Source organism: Cucurbita pepo, chromosome LG10 (assembly GCF_002806865.2).
Source record: "Cucurbita pepo subsp. pepo cultivar mu-cu-16 chromosome LG10, ASM280686v2, whole genome shotgun sequence".
NCBI lineage: Eukaryota > Viridiplantae > Streptophyta > Magnoliopsida > Cucurbitales > Cucurbitaceae > Cucurbita > Cucurbita pepo.
The window spans coordinates 542,427-557,069 of NC_036647.1; the positions used below are offsets into that span (position 1 = coordinate 542,427).

General features: G+C 36.5%; 4 protein-coding genes across 11 annotated transcripts; 1 reads left to right on the forward strand and 3 right to left on the reverse strand.

The window, feature by feature from the left end:
* Positions 1 to 472: 472 nt before the first annotated feature.
* LOC111803656 (glutaredoxin-C9-like) lies at positions 473 to 817 on the reverse strand. The gene has a single exon (XM_023688167.1). The coding sequence runs from the start codon at positions 815 to 817 to the stop codon at positions 473 to 475; it is 345 nt and encodes a 114-aa protein (XP_023543935.1).
* A 994-nt stretch (positions 818 to 1,811) lies between these two features.
* Positions 1,812 to 2,560, reverse strand: LOC111804374. The gene has a single exon (XM_023689150.1). The coding sequence runs from the start codon at positions 2,389 to 2,391 to the stop codon at positions 1,831 to 1,833; it is 561 nt and encodes a 186-aa protein (XP_023544918.1). The 5' UTR covers positions 2,392 to 2,560; the 3' UTR covers positions 1,812 to 1,830.
* A 459-nt stretch (positions 2,561 to 3,019) lies between these two features.
* On the reverse strand, positions 3,020 to 5,202 carry LOC111804535 (50S ribosomal protein HLP, mitochondrial-like). Its single transcript, XM_023689379.1, has 3 exons — positions 5,049 to 5,202; positions 4,354 to 4,445; positions 3,020 to 3,772 (listed from the first exon to the last, which is right to left on the reverse strand). The coding sequence occupies exons 1-3, from the start codon at positions 5,080 to 5,082 to the stop codon at positions 3,398 to 3,400; spliced, it is 501 nt and encodes a 166-aa protein (XP_023545147.1). The 5' UTR covers positions 5,083 to 5,202; the 3' UTR covers positions 3,020 to 3,397.
* Positions 5,203 to 7,454: 2,252 nt separating this feature from the next.
* LOC111803790 (transcription factor TCP2-like) lies at positions 7,455 to 14,169 on the forward strand. Of its 8 annotated transcripts, XM_023688342.1 has the most exons (6): positions 7,455 to 7,590; positions 7,850 to 7,926; positions 8,474 to 8,647; positions 8,751 to 8,910; positions 8,993 to 10,592; positions 13,823 to 14,169. In XM_023688342.1, the coding sequence occupies exon 5, from the start codon at positions 9,186 to 9,188 to the stop codon at positions 10,548 to 10,550; it is 1,365 nt and encodes a 454-aa protein (XP_023544110.1). In that variant the 5' UTR covers positions 7,455 to 7,590; positions 7,850 to 7,926; positions 8,474 to 8,647; positions 8,751 to 8,910; positions 8,993 to 9,185; the 3' UTR covers positions 10,551 to 10,592; positions 13,823 to 14,169. The 8 variants fall into 8 exon arrangements, with proteins under 8 accessions (XP_023544110.1, XP_023544107.1, XP_023544104.1 ...); XM_023688339.1 differs by having other exon boundaries at positions 8,474 to 8,661; positions 8,751 to 10,592; XM_023688336.1 differs by having other exon boundaries at positions 8,751 to 10,592.
* Positions 14,170 to 14,643: the final 474 nt, after the last annotated feature.

Genomic DNA, 14,643 nt, shown 5'->3' on the forward strand with positions numbered 1-14,643 from the left:
TCAATCAATTTTACATCTCCATATTAAATTTCAACCACTGACTTTTCTACTTAAAAAATAAAATTTTAAAAATAATTAATGATTTTTTTTTTAATAAGACAGGATTGTTTTTATAATTTTATTTATTTTAAATTGCATTTTCAACCCTTTATTTCCACATATAGATTTTTGTTATTTATTTTNAAAAAAAAAAAAAAAAAAAAAAAAAAAAAAAAAAAAAAAAAAAAAAAAAAAAAAAAAAAAATTTCTAAAAATTGGGCCAATCATATCATTCTCCAATGATACTCAGAGATCCCAAAATACCTCCATCGTGTTCTTCACATAGGCATGCAGTTTGAAGATGAGGACAAAAAGACATAAATACCCTTTTCAAATTTTCCCTTAATAAACTATATAACATTTAGAACACATCACAAATTTGAACCACGAAATTAAGATAAAGGTAGAGATAATTTTTAGGAGAAAAGTGATATCAGAGCCAGAGAGCGCCGGCTTGCTTCAGGAGCGGGACGAGGGAGCCATTGATGTGGGAAGACATGAGGGTGTCGAGGCCGCCGAGGAACTTGCCGCCGACGAACACGGCGGGGATGGGGTGGGGCTGGTGAGGGAGGAGGTGGTGGAGGACGGCTTGAATGTCGTCGGCGGAAGGATGGGAGAGGTGGTCGAGTTCGACGACGGTGGGGCCGACGCCGAGGCCGAAGAGGAGACGCTTGACGACGGTGCACATGCAGCAACCGCTGATGCTGAAAACAACCACCGCATTGCACTCCGCCAGCTGCCGGACCACCTCGTACGGGTTCGCTAATTCCATTTCCATTGCTTGCTTAAATCTTTTTTTTCCTCTCTGGTTTTGATTCTCTGTGAGTGCTGCTGATTCTGTGGTTTTATGGTGCTCTCATACTGTTGAATTGAATGTACGGACTCCGACATTGCCTTTTCTTTTTTCTTTTTTCTTTTTTTTTTTTTTCTTTTTTTCCTACAGCGCGTGCTTCTGTTCGACGTGATTGATATGTCTTTTTTTTTTTTTTTTTTTTGTTATCTCCTAATTAATTTAATTTATTTAGCTTAATAATCCGAATAAAATCAATATAACAGAATGCTTTTGACTGTGAGATGATAAATAATAAATAAAGGTAAATTAATATTACTCAAAAAGAAACGACGTCGTTACAGTATTACCCGAAAAGAAGGGGGGAGGGGATTTTGTGGAAAAGGACAGAAGTGAATAAAACGAAGGAAGGGAAAACTGGGGGGTGTGATGCCGACAACCCGACAAACAACGACTGAAACGCCGTCGTTTGACGGTCAGCGTTGTCTCCTGTCCTTTTCTTCTCGAGGATCGTGACGCCGTCAGAATTCTGCCTTCCCCTCTTTCCCTCCTCTTAACCGTTAACCTTTTTAACTTGCCTTCTACCGAAATGTTACATTAATTGCATTCTAGTCCCTCATTTCTTACCGTATTTCATTTTCCTCCCCTCGGAAATTCCTTTTATTTACAAGAATAGACCCTACAACCAAGGATAAGTAACTCATTCTAGTGGATTTTTCTTTACTTTTAAAGTTATTATTTTTTTATAGTTATAAATATTTTCTTTAGATATGCGAAAATAATGACAATTTGTAAAAAAATAAAAANTGGGAGTTGGGATCGAACGTTTGACCTTAAAAGAGGTAATTTGCACTTTATCTGTTGAACGAGAACGAGAACAAGATGGAGAAATATATTTAAAAAGAGGAAACATAAAAGAGGAATGTTAGGGAAGGAAAGGGGGAAACAATGAGAAAAAATGAATAAAGAGATGAATTGAAAAGCGGAGGTCTAGACTTAGTCTAAAAGGCGAACCTAAAGAAGCCAAAAAAGCGGGGAAAGCAATCACACCAACGGGAGCGGAGGGCGGCGAGTTTGATCCTGAGCCTCTCCCAGAATCCCACGAAACAGCTCTCATTTCGGCCGACCAAGATCGCCGCCGATTGAAGGTACGCCGACGCGGCCCTTTTCACGAGCTCGTTTCGGATCGTAATATTCGACAAATTGAACTCGTTGAACTCATTAACGCCGCTGTAGGACGGGGAGTTCAGAAGAATGTCCTTCAAGCTGGTGTAGCGGAGGTCATCGCCGGCGTCGGAGTCTCGGACGGTAGAGGAGTAGCGGGAGAGTTTGAAAGAGGGTAGGTTCTGAAGCTTATGAGGGTCGTCCATTGCTGTTGTTGGTGTTGTTAGATTCATGATCGAAATGGGATTGTGGCCATTCAAGGGGATTTGGAATCTGGGAATTTGATTTTGTTTTTTATTGTGTCGGAATTGTGGATTATGATCTGATCGGTTTATGGTTTTAGAGGGGAAAGGTTCCTTGGAATTAGGACATTGACTCGGCCAATTGAGGCCATTCATGGGGTCGAGAGTTTATGGTGTTCATTAAGTTGCGGCCAAAAACAGAGAATTTTGTGCACAGTCAAATCACAACTGAAGATTCAGTCTGTTGTTTTGTTTTACGTTATTGCCACTGATGTGAAGATTCGATTGTGGATTTATGGTAGCCAGGGGGAGGGCAAATATGAGACACACAATACCAAGAAGTTTTTTTATTCCGAATTCAACTTATAATAACCCTTTTTCTACTAATAATAAAATGTCACAAATTCAATCAAAGATTGGAAATACGAGATATATATATATAGTTTTTCACTTAGCCACCATATGATTAAAATTGGTCGATGTCACCATTTCTAACGATTTACGAGTTCATAAAAAAAGTACAGGAGAAAAAGTACGATCTATATTACTGGATATATGAAAATTGTCCAAATAATTTCATCCCATTGATCCTAGGAATCGACCGATGCTAGAAATTTATATTAGTTCACATGAACTCCAAGCTACCCTATCAAGTGTTGGGGTTCATAATGAAATTGTAATGCAAACGGTGATATTACTCTTGCCATTCAAGGCCAAATTCCCGCTGTATGATGGGTTTGAGCTACAAATGACTTTTGACTTAAATTATAGATAGACAAACACATCCACAAAAGACGCCTTCAAACTAAATTTAAAGTTTTCAGCATGGCATTTGAGTATTAGAGAACCAGGTTCGAACACTAACCGATCACATCATAGTTTGTTAAAATTCAAACAAAATATATATGGTAACTGCCTAACTGGACCACAGAACGATCTATAACTTTCATGCAATGATGTGAGGAAGAATGTTGGGAAGAACCTGAGAAACAGCAACGCCAGTAGCAACTGCAACAGCTTTCCTGTTATTATTTGCCAAACACAATTTATCATATGTTTTTTGCATACTCCTTTTCTTTCTTCCAATAAATCCCAATGGGGTACACATTTGGGCGCATCGTCGAGAAGTTACGAGCCTTGGCTCCAATCTGATTAATTGGTTTCAGGCAATGTGCTCGGCCAAAGTAAGAATCTTTACGTGCTTTTTCTTCCTCAGTTCGTGAGGGACTGGGCCAAACACTCTAGTTCCAATAGGTTGACCTTGCTTATCCACAAGTACAACAGCATTATCATCAAACTTGACCTCACTCCCATCACAACGACCTTTTTGCATTGCCGCTCGCACAACTACACCATATACAACCTTTCCTTTCTTTACTTTTCCATTAGGATGTGCTTCCTTCACTGATGCGACTATAGTGTCTCCTAGTCGTGCTCCTTTCTTTCCCTTCAATGCTTGTATGCACATCACCTTTTTTGCCCCTGAATTGTCCACTACTTTTAGCACAGTTCTCATCTGTATGAAAGTTCTTTGTTGCTGCAAAAGATAACAATACATAAGGTAGGATCAAATGTTGATAGTAGTGTATCGATTATCATCAGCATTTTATGCTACTTGCAATGACTTTAAAATTTCAATGTATCTTTTCAAACTATTTTATTCCTCTTAAAACTATATATCAGTACTTCCTTCATTTCAGTAGCACTTCAAGATATTAATGATTATATGTCGATGTGCAGAAAATAAAAACCATCCAATTTAAGAAGCAAAGCACAAATTCAGGTTATGAACACTGAGTTTCTATCGCTTCAATCCAGGAAAATATTTGCAAACAGCTAGATCTTAAACTATACCCAAATTATCCACACTAGCCTCATAACCAACTTCTCTAGATGTTCTGCAAGAATGCTGTGTTTCTAAATACCTATTTTAGCCATACTATCCCTTGCATAGTAATCTTTGTATAAATAGTATTAGATGCATGTAACTTTGCAATCCTCTGTTTCCTTACCCTCCGTGTTCATGCATATGAATCTACTATACATTTTTTTTTTCCTTCAACTATCATTTTAGGGTTGAAATTCAGATGAGTAGATTAAAATTTCAGAGAACCAGACCTGCGAGATGAAACTGCTGCATACTGTCGCATTCGATGCGGTCAATGAACCAGACAAATTTTTTCCGAGTCCACCCAACAATGAACGGCCGACTAGTTTAATTTTCCAGGATCATTGAGCACGAAACAATATGCCAAAATGAGTTTCACAACAACTAGAAATACAAACCAAAATAAGACAAGTAAAATATCGAAATCTCAAATTTAAGATAAATTTTACATCATACCATGAACCCTAAACAATATGCCAAAATGAGTTTCATAACAACTAGAAATACAAACCAAAATAAGACAAGTAAAATATCGAAATATCAAAGTTAAGATAAATTTTACATCATCGTGTGCACAAATTATCAAGTTGGAAAGATCAGTAAGTAAGAAAAAAAAACACTCAACTAGTTTAAGAAGTATTCAAACTAACCAATGTATAAATGCCACTTCAACTCCACGGTGCTATATGATCAGTAACATTAAAACAGGAGCAAATATATAAGATGAGCAACACGAAATTAGAATTGTTTTGCTAGCAGTCAGAAAGAAACAGAAAAACCAGCATTTCCTAAGCTGAATCAGCTCAAATCAAGGTTCGAGGCAGAAAAATCCTAAAAGAATAGGCTACAAATCTTATAGCATTAGCATCTCCGAATCAAAGAACAAAAGAAGTTCCAGTATCCACTATTTCAGAAAATCGCATACCTCGGGAACATTTCGAAGCAAAAGCAGCAGCCATATCTGAACTTTTGACGCCAAAATCCAAGTTACGAAACCAGCAGAGCGGGAAACAAACGAAGACGAACGATGGCAACAAGAACTCTGCAGCTGCGGTTAGGGTTTAGACTGGGCCTGAAACATACCCGCTACAGCCCAGATCCATCATTTCTATACTCACGGCCCACATTTGATGCAAGGGTAAGGTCAGGGATACCGTGACACGTGGAGATGCCAGCGTAGCAGGGTCATGTGACCGTGACACGTGGGTGTGGGTATTATATTGCCATTGAGAAACGAGCTCACACGCTTTCGACAGTGACACGTGCCCCTGCCTCAAGCGTGCTATCTTATTGCCCCCACCAACATTCACACTGTCTTCTGCCTCTATCAAACCAATCTCCTTTCCATTTTTGCCCCTCGACTCCCATAGTTCAACTAATTATATCATCGACTATGAAATTCAATTTGCTATGAATTAATAAAATAATTAAAATAAAATAAATTTGAGAGTTAGGCCATTTAATATTGTAATTAAATTTATATATTTTCAAAAATATAAAAAATGAAATAAAAAGAATGGGTGTATTATAAAAATAAAAGAAAAAAAATTAATATTATCTTTTTTTTAGTGTTTAGCCGGCAAGTGATTCGTTTTTGGTTTCTGTGAACACGCGCTCACATTTTTTTAATTAAAAATTAATTTGTTATTAATCATTATTACAAACGATTCAGGATAATTTACCCTTAATTTTATAACCTTTTCTCATCTTTCTAAAATTAATTATAATATTACTCTACTTTCCAAAACTATTTTTTATTTTAAATATTCCAATACTGAAATAAAAATTACTAAAGTAATATTGTAATTTTTAAAGTACATAAGTAATTTTATAAACAATAAAATGCAAAATTGATTCAAATTTAATATTTTAAAGTGAAAATTAAAAATTACACGATTTAATATTATTTTTAAAAACAATTCAACATGTTCATTAGATTAGAGATGTCTGCGGAGCATAATGGAAAAGCCCACCTCCAAAATTCTCAATTTATTTGGGCAGGGATAGAATTTCAAAAAAATAAGTTTAATAAATCAATATATTTCATAAAATACTGACGTAATTTTTAAAAATCAATTTTTAATATTAATTTTTTAATTTAAATTAAACTATAAATTGAAATATATTTATATTAAACGAGATTTAGTGGGAAATTGGATGGAGAAGGAGAAATATAATATGTCCCCGACCCAATTTATCTAACAGGAAAAAATATATATATATATATATATATATTGAACAACAATAATTATATACAATGCAGCAAATAAGGGAAGCAACGAGACATGTCGTTTGTCGTACGGACAGGAGTCTATATCCACATGAAGTATGGAATATCCCCATTCCCAGTACTTTTAATTAAATTAATTAATCGTCTTAATTAACTAATTATATATCTAATTCCTCTATTACGACGTCATTTTTAAAAAATTAAAATTAACACAAACACGAATCTTTTTCCTCCACGCACAGCATGGAGTTTAGTGCTCCCTTTTTAGCTCTTCTCAACTAGACCTCCATTTCACTCATAATTACGATACCACCACTACATAGATTTCAAACCTAATAATCACCCTTCAATTCATCTCGATCTAGGTATAATAAATTTAATACGTGTATAATATATAGTTTTCGTGTCACTTTTTTCCTCTATAATTAGAATATCTATGCTCGTGTAACTATATTCAATTTTATACTTTTTCCATCTCGTTACTGTCTTCATACGAGAAACAGAAAAATAATCGGTCAAAAAGAGGTAAATTATGCATAACACGTGGCCAAAATAGTCACGAAGTACTCAATCGAGAACCAGACGACTATGCTCTTCATTTAGGTTGTATCACAAACTAGCCATAACGAACCTATCAGTGGTGTGAGCTACCATCCCAAGGAAAAATAGTTCTCTAACACCAAAACTAGGAACGTCCATGCAAACCAACGACTCCACAACTAAAAGACAGTCGAACACGACTCGCCATTCAACCAATAGAGACGTGAAAATTTATGATCTTTACTATGGTCCTCGTTCATTTTTATTCTTTTTAAATATTAGAAATATATGAAGATTTGTTATGTTGATAACATTATTATTAATTTTTTTTAGGTAGAATGAATATTTAATTTAAATTGATATTAAGCTAAGGTTTATTTGCTTTATTATTGGTTAATGTTATTGAATGTTTTTAGGGGAAAGAAAACCAGAAGAAAGGGGGGCATATTTAATGCGGGGAACGGCGGAGTGTCGGAGTTTTCCCGATAAGTCCGGTGACCAAAAAAAAAAAAATAATAATAATAATAATAAATATCTCCTTCATTTATTCACTGTCTTCTTCTTTTCTTCAGTTCTTCGCTTTCATTTCACAACTCTTTCTTTTTCTCTCTCAATTTTCCCGCCGTTCCGCTCCAACTATCTTCCCGGACTGTAGACTCGATCGTTTTGTTTCACAAGGATTTGAAGCGCAGGCATCGTATATTCTCTATTCTCTACGAAATTCCGCTGTCTTTGTATCATCACACAATTTTTTATTTGAAATTTTGTCTATTGCTATCAAGACGTGATGTGATTTTAGCTTGGAGGTTACTGATTTTAGCTTTTTATCTATTGGAACCAAGACGTGATGTGATTTTGAAATTTTGTCTATTGCTATCAAGATTTAATGTGATTTCAGCTTTTTATCTATTGGTATCAATACGTGATGTGATTTGAAACTTTTGTGTTACTTGCAGTTCGAGGAGAAGAAAATTACATGTCAGTGCTTGAGAGATTGAGCTGCTTGCGGGCTTTTCTCTTTCTTGTAATCGAGGTATATATGTTGTTTAGAGAACGATAACCTAGCTAGATGAGTGTGAATCTAATCTAGGCTCGGAAATTCGTACGGTTTAATTTCAGTTTTGTGACTGTGTATATTTTGTTTGATTTTTCGATGGAATAGTTGAAATTTGTTTTTAGTCTCTCGTTTTTCTATTCAACTAAAATTTTGAGCATGAAGAAGATGATTTCTACTTTCAGTGGTTAATTTCGGTTCAAGAGAATACAGATCTGCAAAGGTTTTTGAATGTAGCTGAGTAATTTGAAGAAATTAAACAAAAAAAAAATTGTCCAGGTTATGTAAATTCTAGGTTTAGCGATTTGCCTCTCAGAGATGAACACCTGTCATCTGAATTATTGATGTATGCGTAATCCGTTCTCCGGACCCAACCTTGTCCTCCAGTTTAATAAATTTAATAGTTTCTTGTTCGTGCTAGTGTGGATAATTTGGAAACATGAATTTGTTGGTTTCTTTTGATTTTTTTTAATAAAAAATATTTCTCAGAGTTGTCGTGTTAATGTATTTTGTCTGCCATTTTTAGGACCAGAGATGAAGCTTTAAATACTACGCAAGGGGAGTCTTGTTAGCTCAGATCCGTGAGTTCTTGCTCTATTTCTCTACTTTCTCCTTTCAAAAATGTTTTCCAAGCTCTGAAACCGAAAGAGGCATACGAAGAAAGGAGGTGAGATTAAGCCATATTAGACGGTGTGAAAAGGTCCGAAGTTGGAGGTTCTCTTTAAAATGGATATTTTACACATTTGTAAAAGCTCATCTTCTTTAATAAAACGCTTTTAAGCTCATCTTCTCTGTCTTTTTAGGTTTTAAGATGAGGCTTGCAGGCTGGAGGAAGCGAAGCTGAGAGGTCTGAGATAACCAGCGGTTTTTGCCTCTGGGGAGCACACAATTTCGGGAACTTTTGGGAGTTTTGAACGGAAGGGCTGCCTGCTCTGCTGACTAAAGATTGTGATATATCAAAGGGTAAAAGAAGGCCTTTTAATTACTACACAGACAGCACAAAGTAAAGAGGTACTCTCTGAATTATCATCATCAATATGTGCAGAATACAACCACCGCCCCTGCCGTATTTCAACATCTGCCCTACTTATTTCTCTCTCTAGACGACCTGCACCCTCCTCTCTCTCTCTCTCTCTCTCTCTCTCTCTGTGTAGAGGTGGGATAAAAAGCATCTGCCAAGGGTCAAAGGGGTCTTCATTTACGGATCTTTGTTTGAGTAGTTGAGGAATGAAAGTGTTATGGAGGTGGTGGATAATATACAAGAACAACCGCGTAAGTTCCCAAGGTTAGCAACTGGCAGAAGTAGCGACTCCAATAAGATAGGATTAAAAGGGATTGAGAACATTCAACCGGAGGATGAAGAAGACAAAGAATCAAAAAGGGTTGGTGGTAGCACCGCGTTAGTGGGCAGTGGAGTTGTAGTAGGAGATGATGATGATGGTAATCAGCTTCGTGGATGGCACCACTCCCGGATTATTAGGGTTTCTCGAGCTTCGGGCGGGAAGGACAGGCATAGCAAGGTGTGGACTTCAAAGGGACTTAGAGATCGAAGGGTTCGGTTATCGGTAGCGACGGCGATTCAGTTCTACGATCTTCAAGATCGGTTGGGTTTTGATCAACCAAGCAAGGCTATCGAGTGGCTGATCAAAGCGGCCGCGGATGCAATAGCAGAGTTGCCTTCGCTGAATGCCTCTTTTCCGGAAACTCCAAAACAGCTGAGTGGTGAAAAGATTAGTGTCACTGATCAACCCGGGTCGTTAGACCCAGTCGAGCAGAATCAGAGCCAATTACATGTTTCCTTGTCCAAATCTGCTTGCAGTAGTAACTCCGAAACCAGTAAGGGTTCAGGTTTGTCTCTCTCGCGGTCTGAGGTTCGCGTGAACCGCCTCAAAGCTCGCGAAAGGGCGAAAGAGAGAGCACAAAAGGAAAAGGAAAAAGAACAGGACTCTTCTCGCATCGCCGATCATAATCTCACCTCCATGGCCCCAAATTCATCTTTCACCGAGCTACTCTCTGGCGGTGCTGCAACGGTTTCAGCTCATCGGGACGCCGGCGTGGCTGTAGAAAGGCAGTGGCAGTCATCGACCGTTGCTATGGATTACTTCAGCTCGGGAATTCTTGAGTCGTCCACTTCTAGAACTCACCACTCTTCGGGATTTTCCGAACAAATGAATTTGGGAACTCCGTTGCCACAAACCATGTCAAGCACTCCATTATTTAGCAGCGTCTCAGCTAGTGACAATAATGCGGAGCAGCTTCATCATTTCTCTTTTGTTCACGATGGCAATATAATTCCCGTGGCCACAACTCAACCGGCGGGTGGCAGCGACTACAACCTCAACTTCACCATTGCTTCCAACCTTCCGGGTTATTATAGGGGGACCCTTCAGTCCAATTCATCACTTTTGCCTCATATCCAGAGGTTTTCTCCTGTTGACGGATCCAATTTACCTTTCCTCTTCGGAGCGGCGACTTCTTCGGCTGCTCCACAAATGGAAAATCATCATCATTATCAGTTTTCGCCTGCATTTGACGGTCGTTTGCAACTCTGCTATGGAGGCGGAAGCCGGCAGTCGGAACAGAAAGGAAAAGAAAAGAAATGAACTCCTTGTACAGCATATTCCTCTCAGCCTATCTTCTTCCTGGTAAGCTTCAAAACTTAACAATACTCTTTTTTTTCTCTTTTTTCGTACGGTTCTCTTTTCCTTTTCTTTTTCGTTTGGGTTATTGTTAATTGCATTAGCTGCTTGATTTCTTCGTAGACTTCAAAAAAAGTAGAGCATTGGGCCAAGGTTTGGTTATTGTTTCAAAAATAAAAAATAAAAAAATAAACCCAATAATTTTTTCGATTGCTGTGAAGTGGGTCCGGTTGGCTGTGACCTAAGTTGCTTCTCTCCTCTCTTCTCATGAGCAACGAGAAGGGCTAGGCTTTCTATTCGCTGTGCCATGTGTAACTCAGTTTGTGGAAATACCGCACTTGAATAATGGAGCGGATTTCGCTTTCCACTTGCAAACGGCCGTTAATTGGCAATGCTGACACCTCGGGCTCAGCTAATGTTAGCGCCTCTTCTCGAATGGTTAGATTAGGTCTTGACTTTGGGAAACAAATGCTCTTTCCTTTTGTCTTCGGATTTGAATTTGAGAATTACGACAACCTGACTTAATACCCTAGAAGCTCCATACACACATGGATTTAGAAATGACTGCTTTCTACAGAGAACAGCAAATGACAAAAACTTACAAACCTCTATTTTTAATTATTTTACTCCATATTAGTTGAAGTCAATTTGTGATCTTTCTTTGACTGTCAGTTATCACAGTTGATGAGATATTTCTTTGTATCATAACTCAAATTTTGAAGACACTGCTATTAGAAAAATAATTATAAAAGAAAAAATAGAAGTGTTATATTTGGCCAATAAAATTAAAAGTTGCACCTTTGTGATGAACCAAAGACGTTTGATGCATAACTTGATAGTTATCGTCTCCTCAACATATATTTTTTTTTCTAATGTTAGTATATTGAAATGTTCTTTATGTCTGAGTGTGTGGTTCTTTTCACTAATTTTAAATACAATCTAACAGTGTATTTACTATTTTTAGAGTAAATTTATCTAATACTTCGTGTAACAGTTTGGTTGTACTAATAACATTTATTCTTTTTTCTTATTTGAGTATTGCAATGTTAATAAGGTAAGAATTTCAACCTCATTGGAGAATGCCACGTTATTGTTATTTGGACTAAACTATGTTAAATTCACCAGTATTCTAGTTCAATTGAACTCTCCTTTTTTTCTCCTTTTAATTAAATGAATGGTGTCAAGTTTCCTCGTTTGAATATAGTTTAAATTAGGGAATCCTGTTAATTAAATAATAAGTTTGTTGTTGCATCATACATACCAATTAGTTTGATTTTTCTTTAGTGCATTATAGATCATGGGGCCTATTTTTCTTTTTTCTTTTTCATAAAGAAACTCCATGCTGCTAGGTTATGTTATTATCAATTTTTGGAGTAATATTATACGTGCAGCTGTTCAGAAAAAACAGATTATCTAGAAATAGCTTGCATGCTATCTTACTTTCTAAATGGTCATGCTTACATCTTTAGTGAACCTTTTGTGAGTGTTTGTGGAAGTTCAAGCAAACCTGTTGTAAGGACATTTCAACAGCATTTAGAGATTAGACCCTTCGACGGTATTTGTCTAAGGTTTGGGTTTAGATATATTGTTTATTTGTACTATTTCTTAAATTTAAGCTAAGCACGTTCAAATGGGAGAAAGAGACGGTACCTAAAAACTTAAGCAAGCTCAAGATGGACTGTTGGGGAGATGGGATGCCTAGAAACTTTTTTTTGGGTACTTTTGTTACATTAAGAAATAATATTCTAACCAAGTTTGCTCATCAACAACTTGAGTTGATCAGTAATCATGGCGGTTGATATTATAAAATTACTGAAGTTCTAATTAATATTCTATACGAACAAGTCTTTTTATTCCAGAATAATTATGAAAGATCATGTCCGTCAAAAAGGAAAAATCATAGGAGAGAAGAAATATATAATACTCGAATTATAGAACAGGTCAGAGTAATGCTAAACATAGGAGAAAATCTATAGTTTCTTAATCTTCTCGTTTGATATGGAACAAAAGATTAAAGAAGCATAATATATTGGAACCATAACCAAATTGTATAAACTATTGATGTTAAAGAATTTCTCGGCTCCTTCCTATTAAAAAATTAAACCTTGACCTTGGCCCTGACCCTGACCCTGACCCTGTGTTTAATAGCGTGGTTCTTTGAAACATGGTCAATTATCTGAAACCTGAAAAGAAAGCATGAGGTGTTGGTTAGTTGGATTCACTCCAACATCAAAGCTACTTCAACTCTCTGAGTGAGGAAGAAGCTATAGATGAGTAGGTAATTTGACAGACGACACAATCCTTAACTTTCGCAGGTAGAAATGGTGGACTGTAACATGCCCCAACATAATAATGAAAAGGGATTCGGAATGAGTCGTCAATGGAGTTTTGTAATCCTTGGCAATTGTTGTTAGTCGAGCTTGATCATATCGTGTCAAGCTTAAAATGTGCTGTGGAATTAGCACAATTTGTGTCATGAAGAAACTCCATAACATGTTACTTAGAGGGGGTGGTTCAACCAAGCAGTGTAGGATGTAATAGTAACAATGCTTCTTCGAGTGTTGAGTATGCTAGGTGAGCTGATTGATGCTTTCAGGATGCTATTCAAAGACTACGAAGAATAATACTCAAAATATGTTTTCAAATTTCTTTGACAAAACCTGTGGTTTCAGTTATCTGTAGTGATATCCAGTCTTTGAATTTGCTCAGGAGCCCAAGATTGTTCAATTTTCTCCTATCTGTAGGCTCTTTTTCATGAAGGGCTGCATTAGGAATAGACGTCCCATTTACCTAACTTCTTCAACTTGATTCATGCTAGTCACTAACATCGAATAGCCACTTAGAACGACTATTAAGGAAGGATATCAGGACAGATATACTTTTCCTTATGCTGCAAATTGAAGAACTGAGTTCATTGATTTGTGGAGTGCTCCATTTCAATAAACTGGACCTATATAATAATAAATTAGAATTGGTTGATTAGACACTTTTCCTTGAAGCGGTTACTTGTATATATATCCTGTGGTTGGATCTATTTAGAAGAATTGAATATAGTCTCCAATATAGCATTTTAGAGACGACTTGAAGTGGTTACTTAGAAAGCTGCTAGATCTCTTTTAACTTGTGGACCTTCCCCGTGTCTTGTTTCTGATTGCATGTTACAAGCTTTCCTATTTTCTACTTACCAAGAAGAAAAGCAACCAAAAGGCATAATGAAAATAATGTTTGAATCATAGGAATATGAAAGCGCAAGAAGGAAGAGTGAGTAGAAGCTGAGGCAGGTACCGTTCAACTCTGTTGGTTCTGTTATTTGGTTGCTGCACAGGAGAGGTCTGAATTTAAAGCACAAAGTATTTGCTGTCTGGAGAATTCTTTTCCAAGTTTTGATTGTAATTTCCCTTATTGTTTCACATGTGGTGTTTAAATCTTTTGATAGCCTTGTTTTGGTAGCTGTTGTGTGCAGTGTTTTGAGCACTAGCAGTTTTTCCCGTATAATTTTCCCCTTCATTTGTGGATCTGTTTTGTATTGCCTTCTTGTTGGAATAAAAATCCCATCGTAAAAAAAACGTTTTTCCTTTCGTAATCTTGATTAATATGTGTGCTTTTCTGGAAGATAGTTGGATTTTGTTTTTAATTTTCTATTTTTAAAATTTCTAAGTTACTATCTTTTAGTTTTCAAAATTTGACTCTGTTTTGTTATTCATTACCAATGGTTTATAAAAAATTAACTTTTTTAGGAAGCAATCGTTTTTATAAGTTTAGTATTGAAACACCAAAAATCTGAAATGGAATAGCTATAGACTGTGCCGAGATTGAATAAGCCAAATGGCAACCTCAGAACGATAGAAGTCATAGTTGAGTTGCTTGGCTTTGATATTTAATAAATAAATAAACAAATAAGCACTTCAGGTACAAACAATTTGATGAAAAGTGCTTAATACACATTTTTATGGACTTGTGTATTTTACAGATGAACTCTCCTGTTGTAGAACTTGATCTATTTTTGGCCTTGTTTAGAGTCTTTACCAACGTTCACGTCTGGGTTTAATGTTTAATG

Coding starts and splice junctions, on each gene's coding strand:
- LOC111803656 (XM_023688167.1), bottom strand. CDS start 817: ATGGAAATGGAATTAGCGAACCCGTACGAGGTGGTCCGGCAGCTGGCG.
- LOC111804374 (XM_023689150.1), bottom strand. CDS start 2,391: ATGAATGGCCTCAATTGGCCGAGTCAATGTCCTAATTCCAAGGAACCT.
- LOC111804535 (XM_023689379.1), bottom strand. CDS start 5,082: ATGGCTGCTGCTTTTGCTTCGAAATGTTCCCGAG. Junction 4,446..5,048: donor TGCTTCGAAATGTTCCCGAG/GTATGCGATTTT, acceptor AAATTAAACTAG/TCGGCCGTTCATTGTTGGGT. Junction 3,773..4,353: donor GCAGCAGTTTCATCTCGCAG/GTCTGGTTCTCT, acceptor TATCTTTTGCAG/CAACAAAGAACTTTCATACA.
- LOC111803790 (XM_023688339.1), top strand. CDS start 9,186: ATGGAGGTGGTGGATAATATACAAGAACAACCGCGTAAGTTCCCAAGG.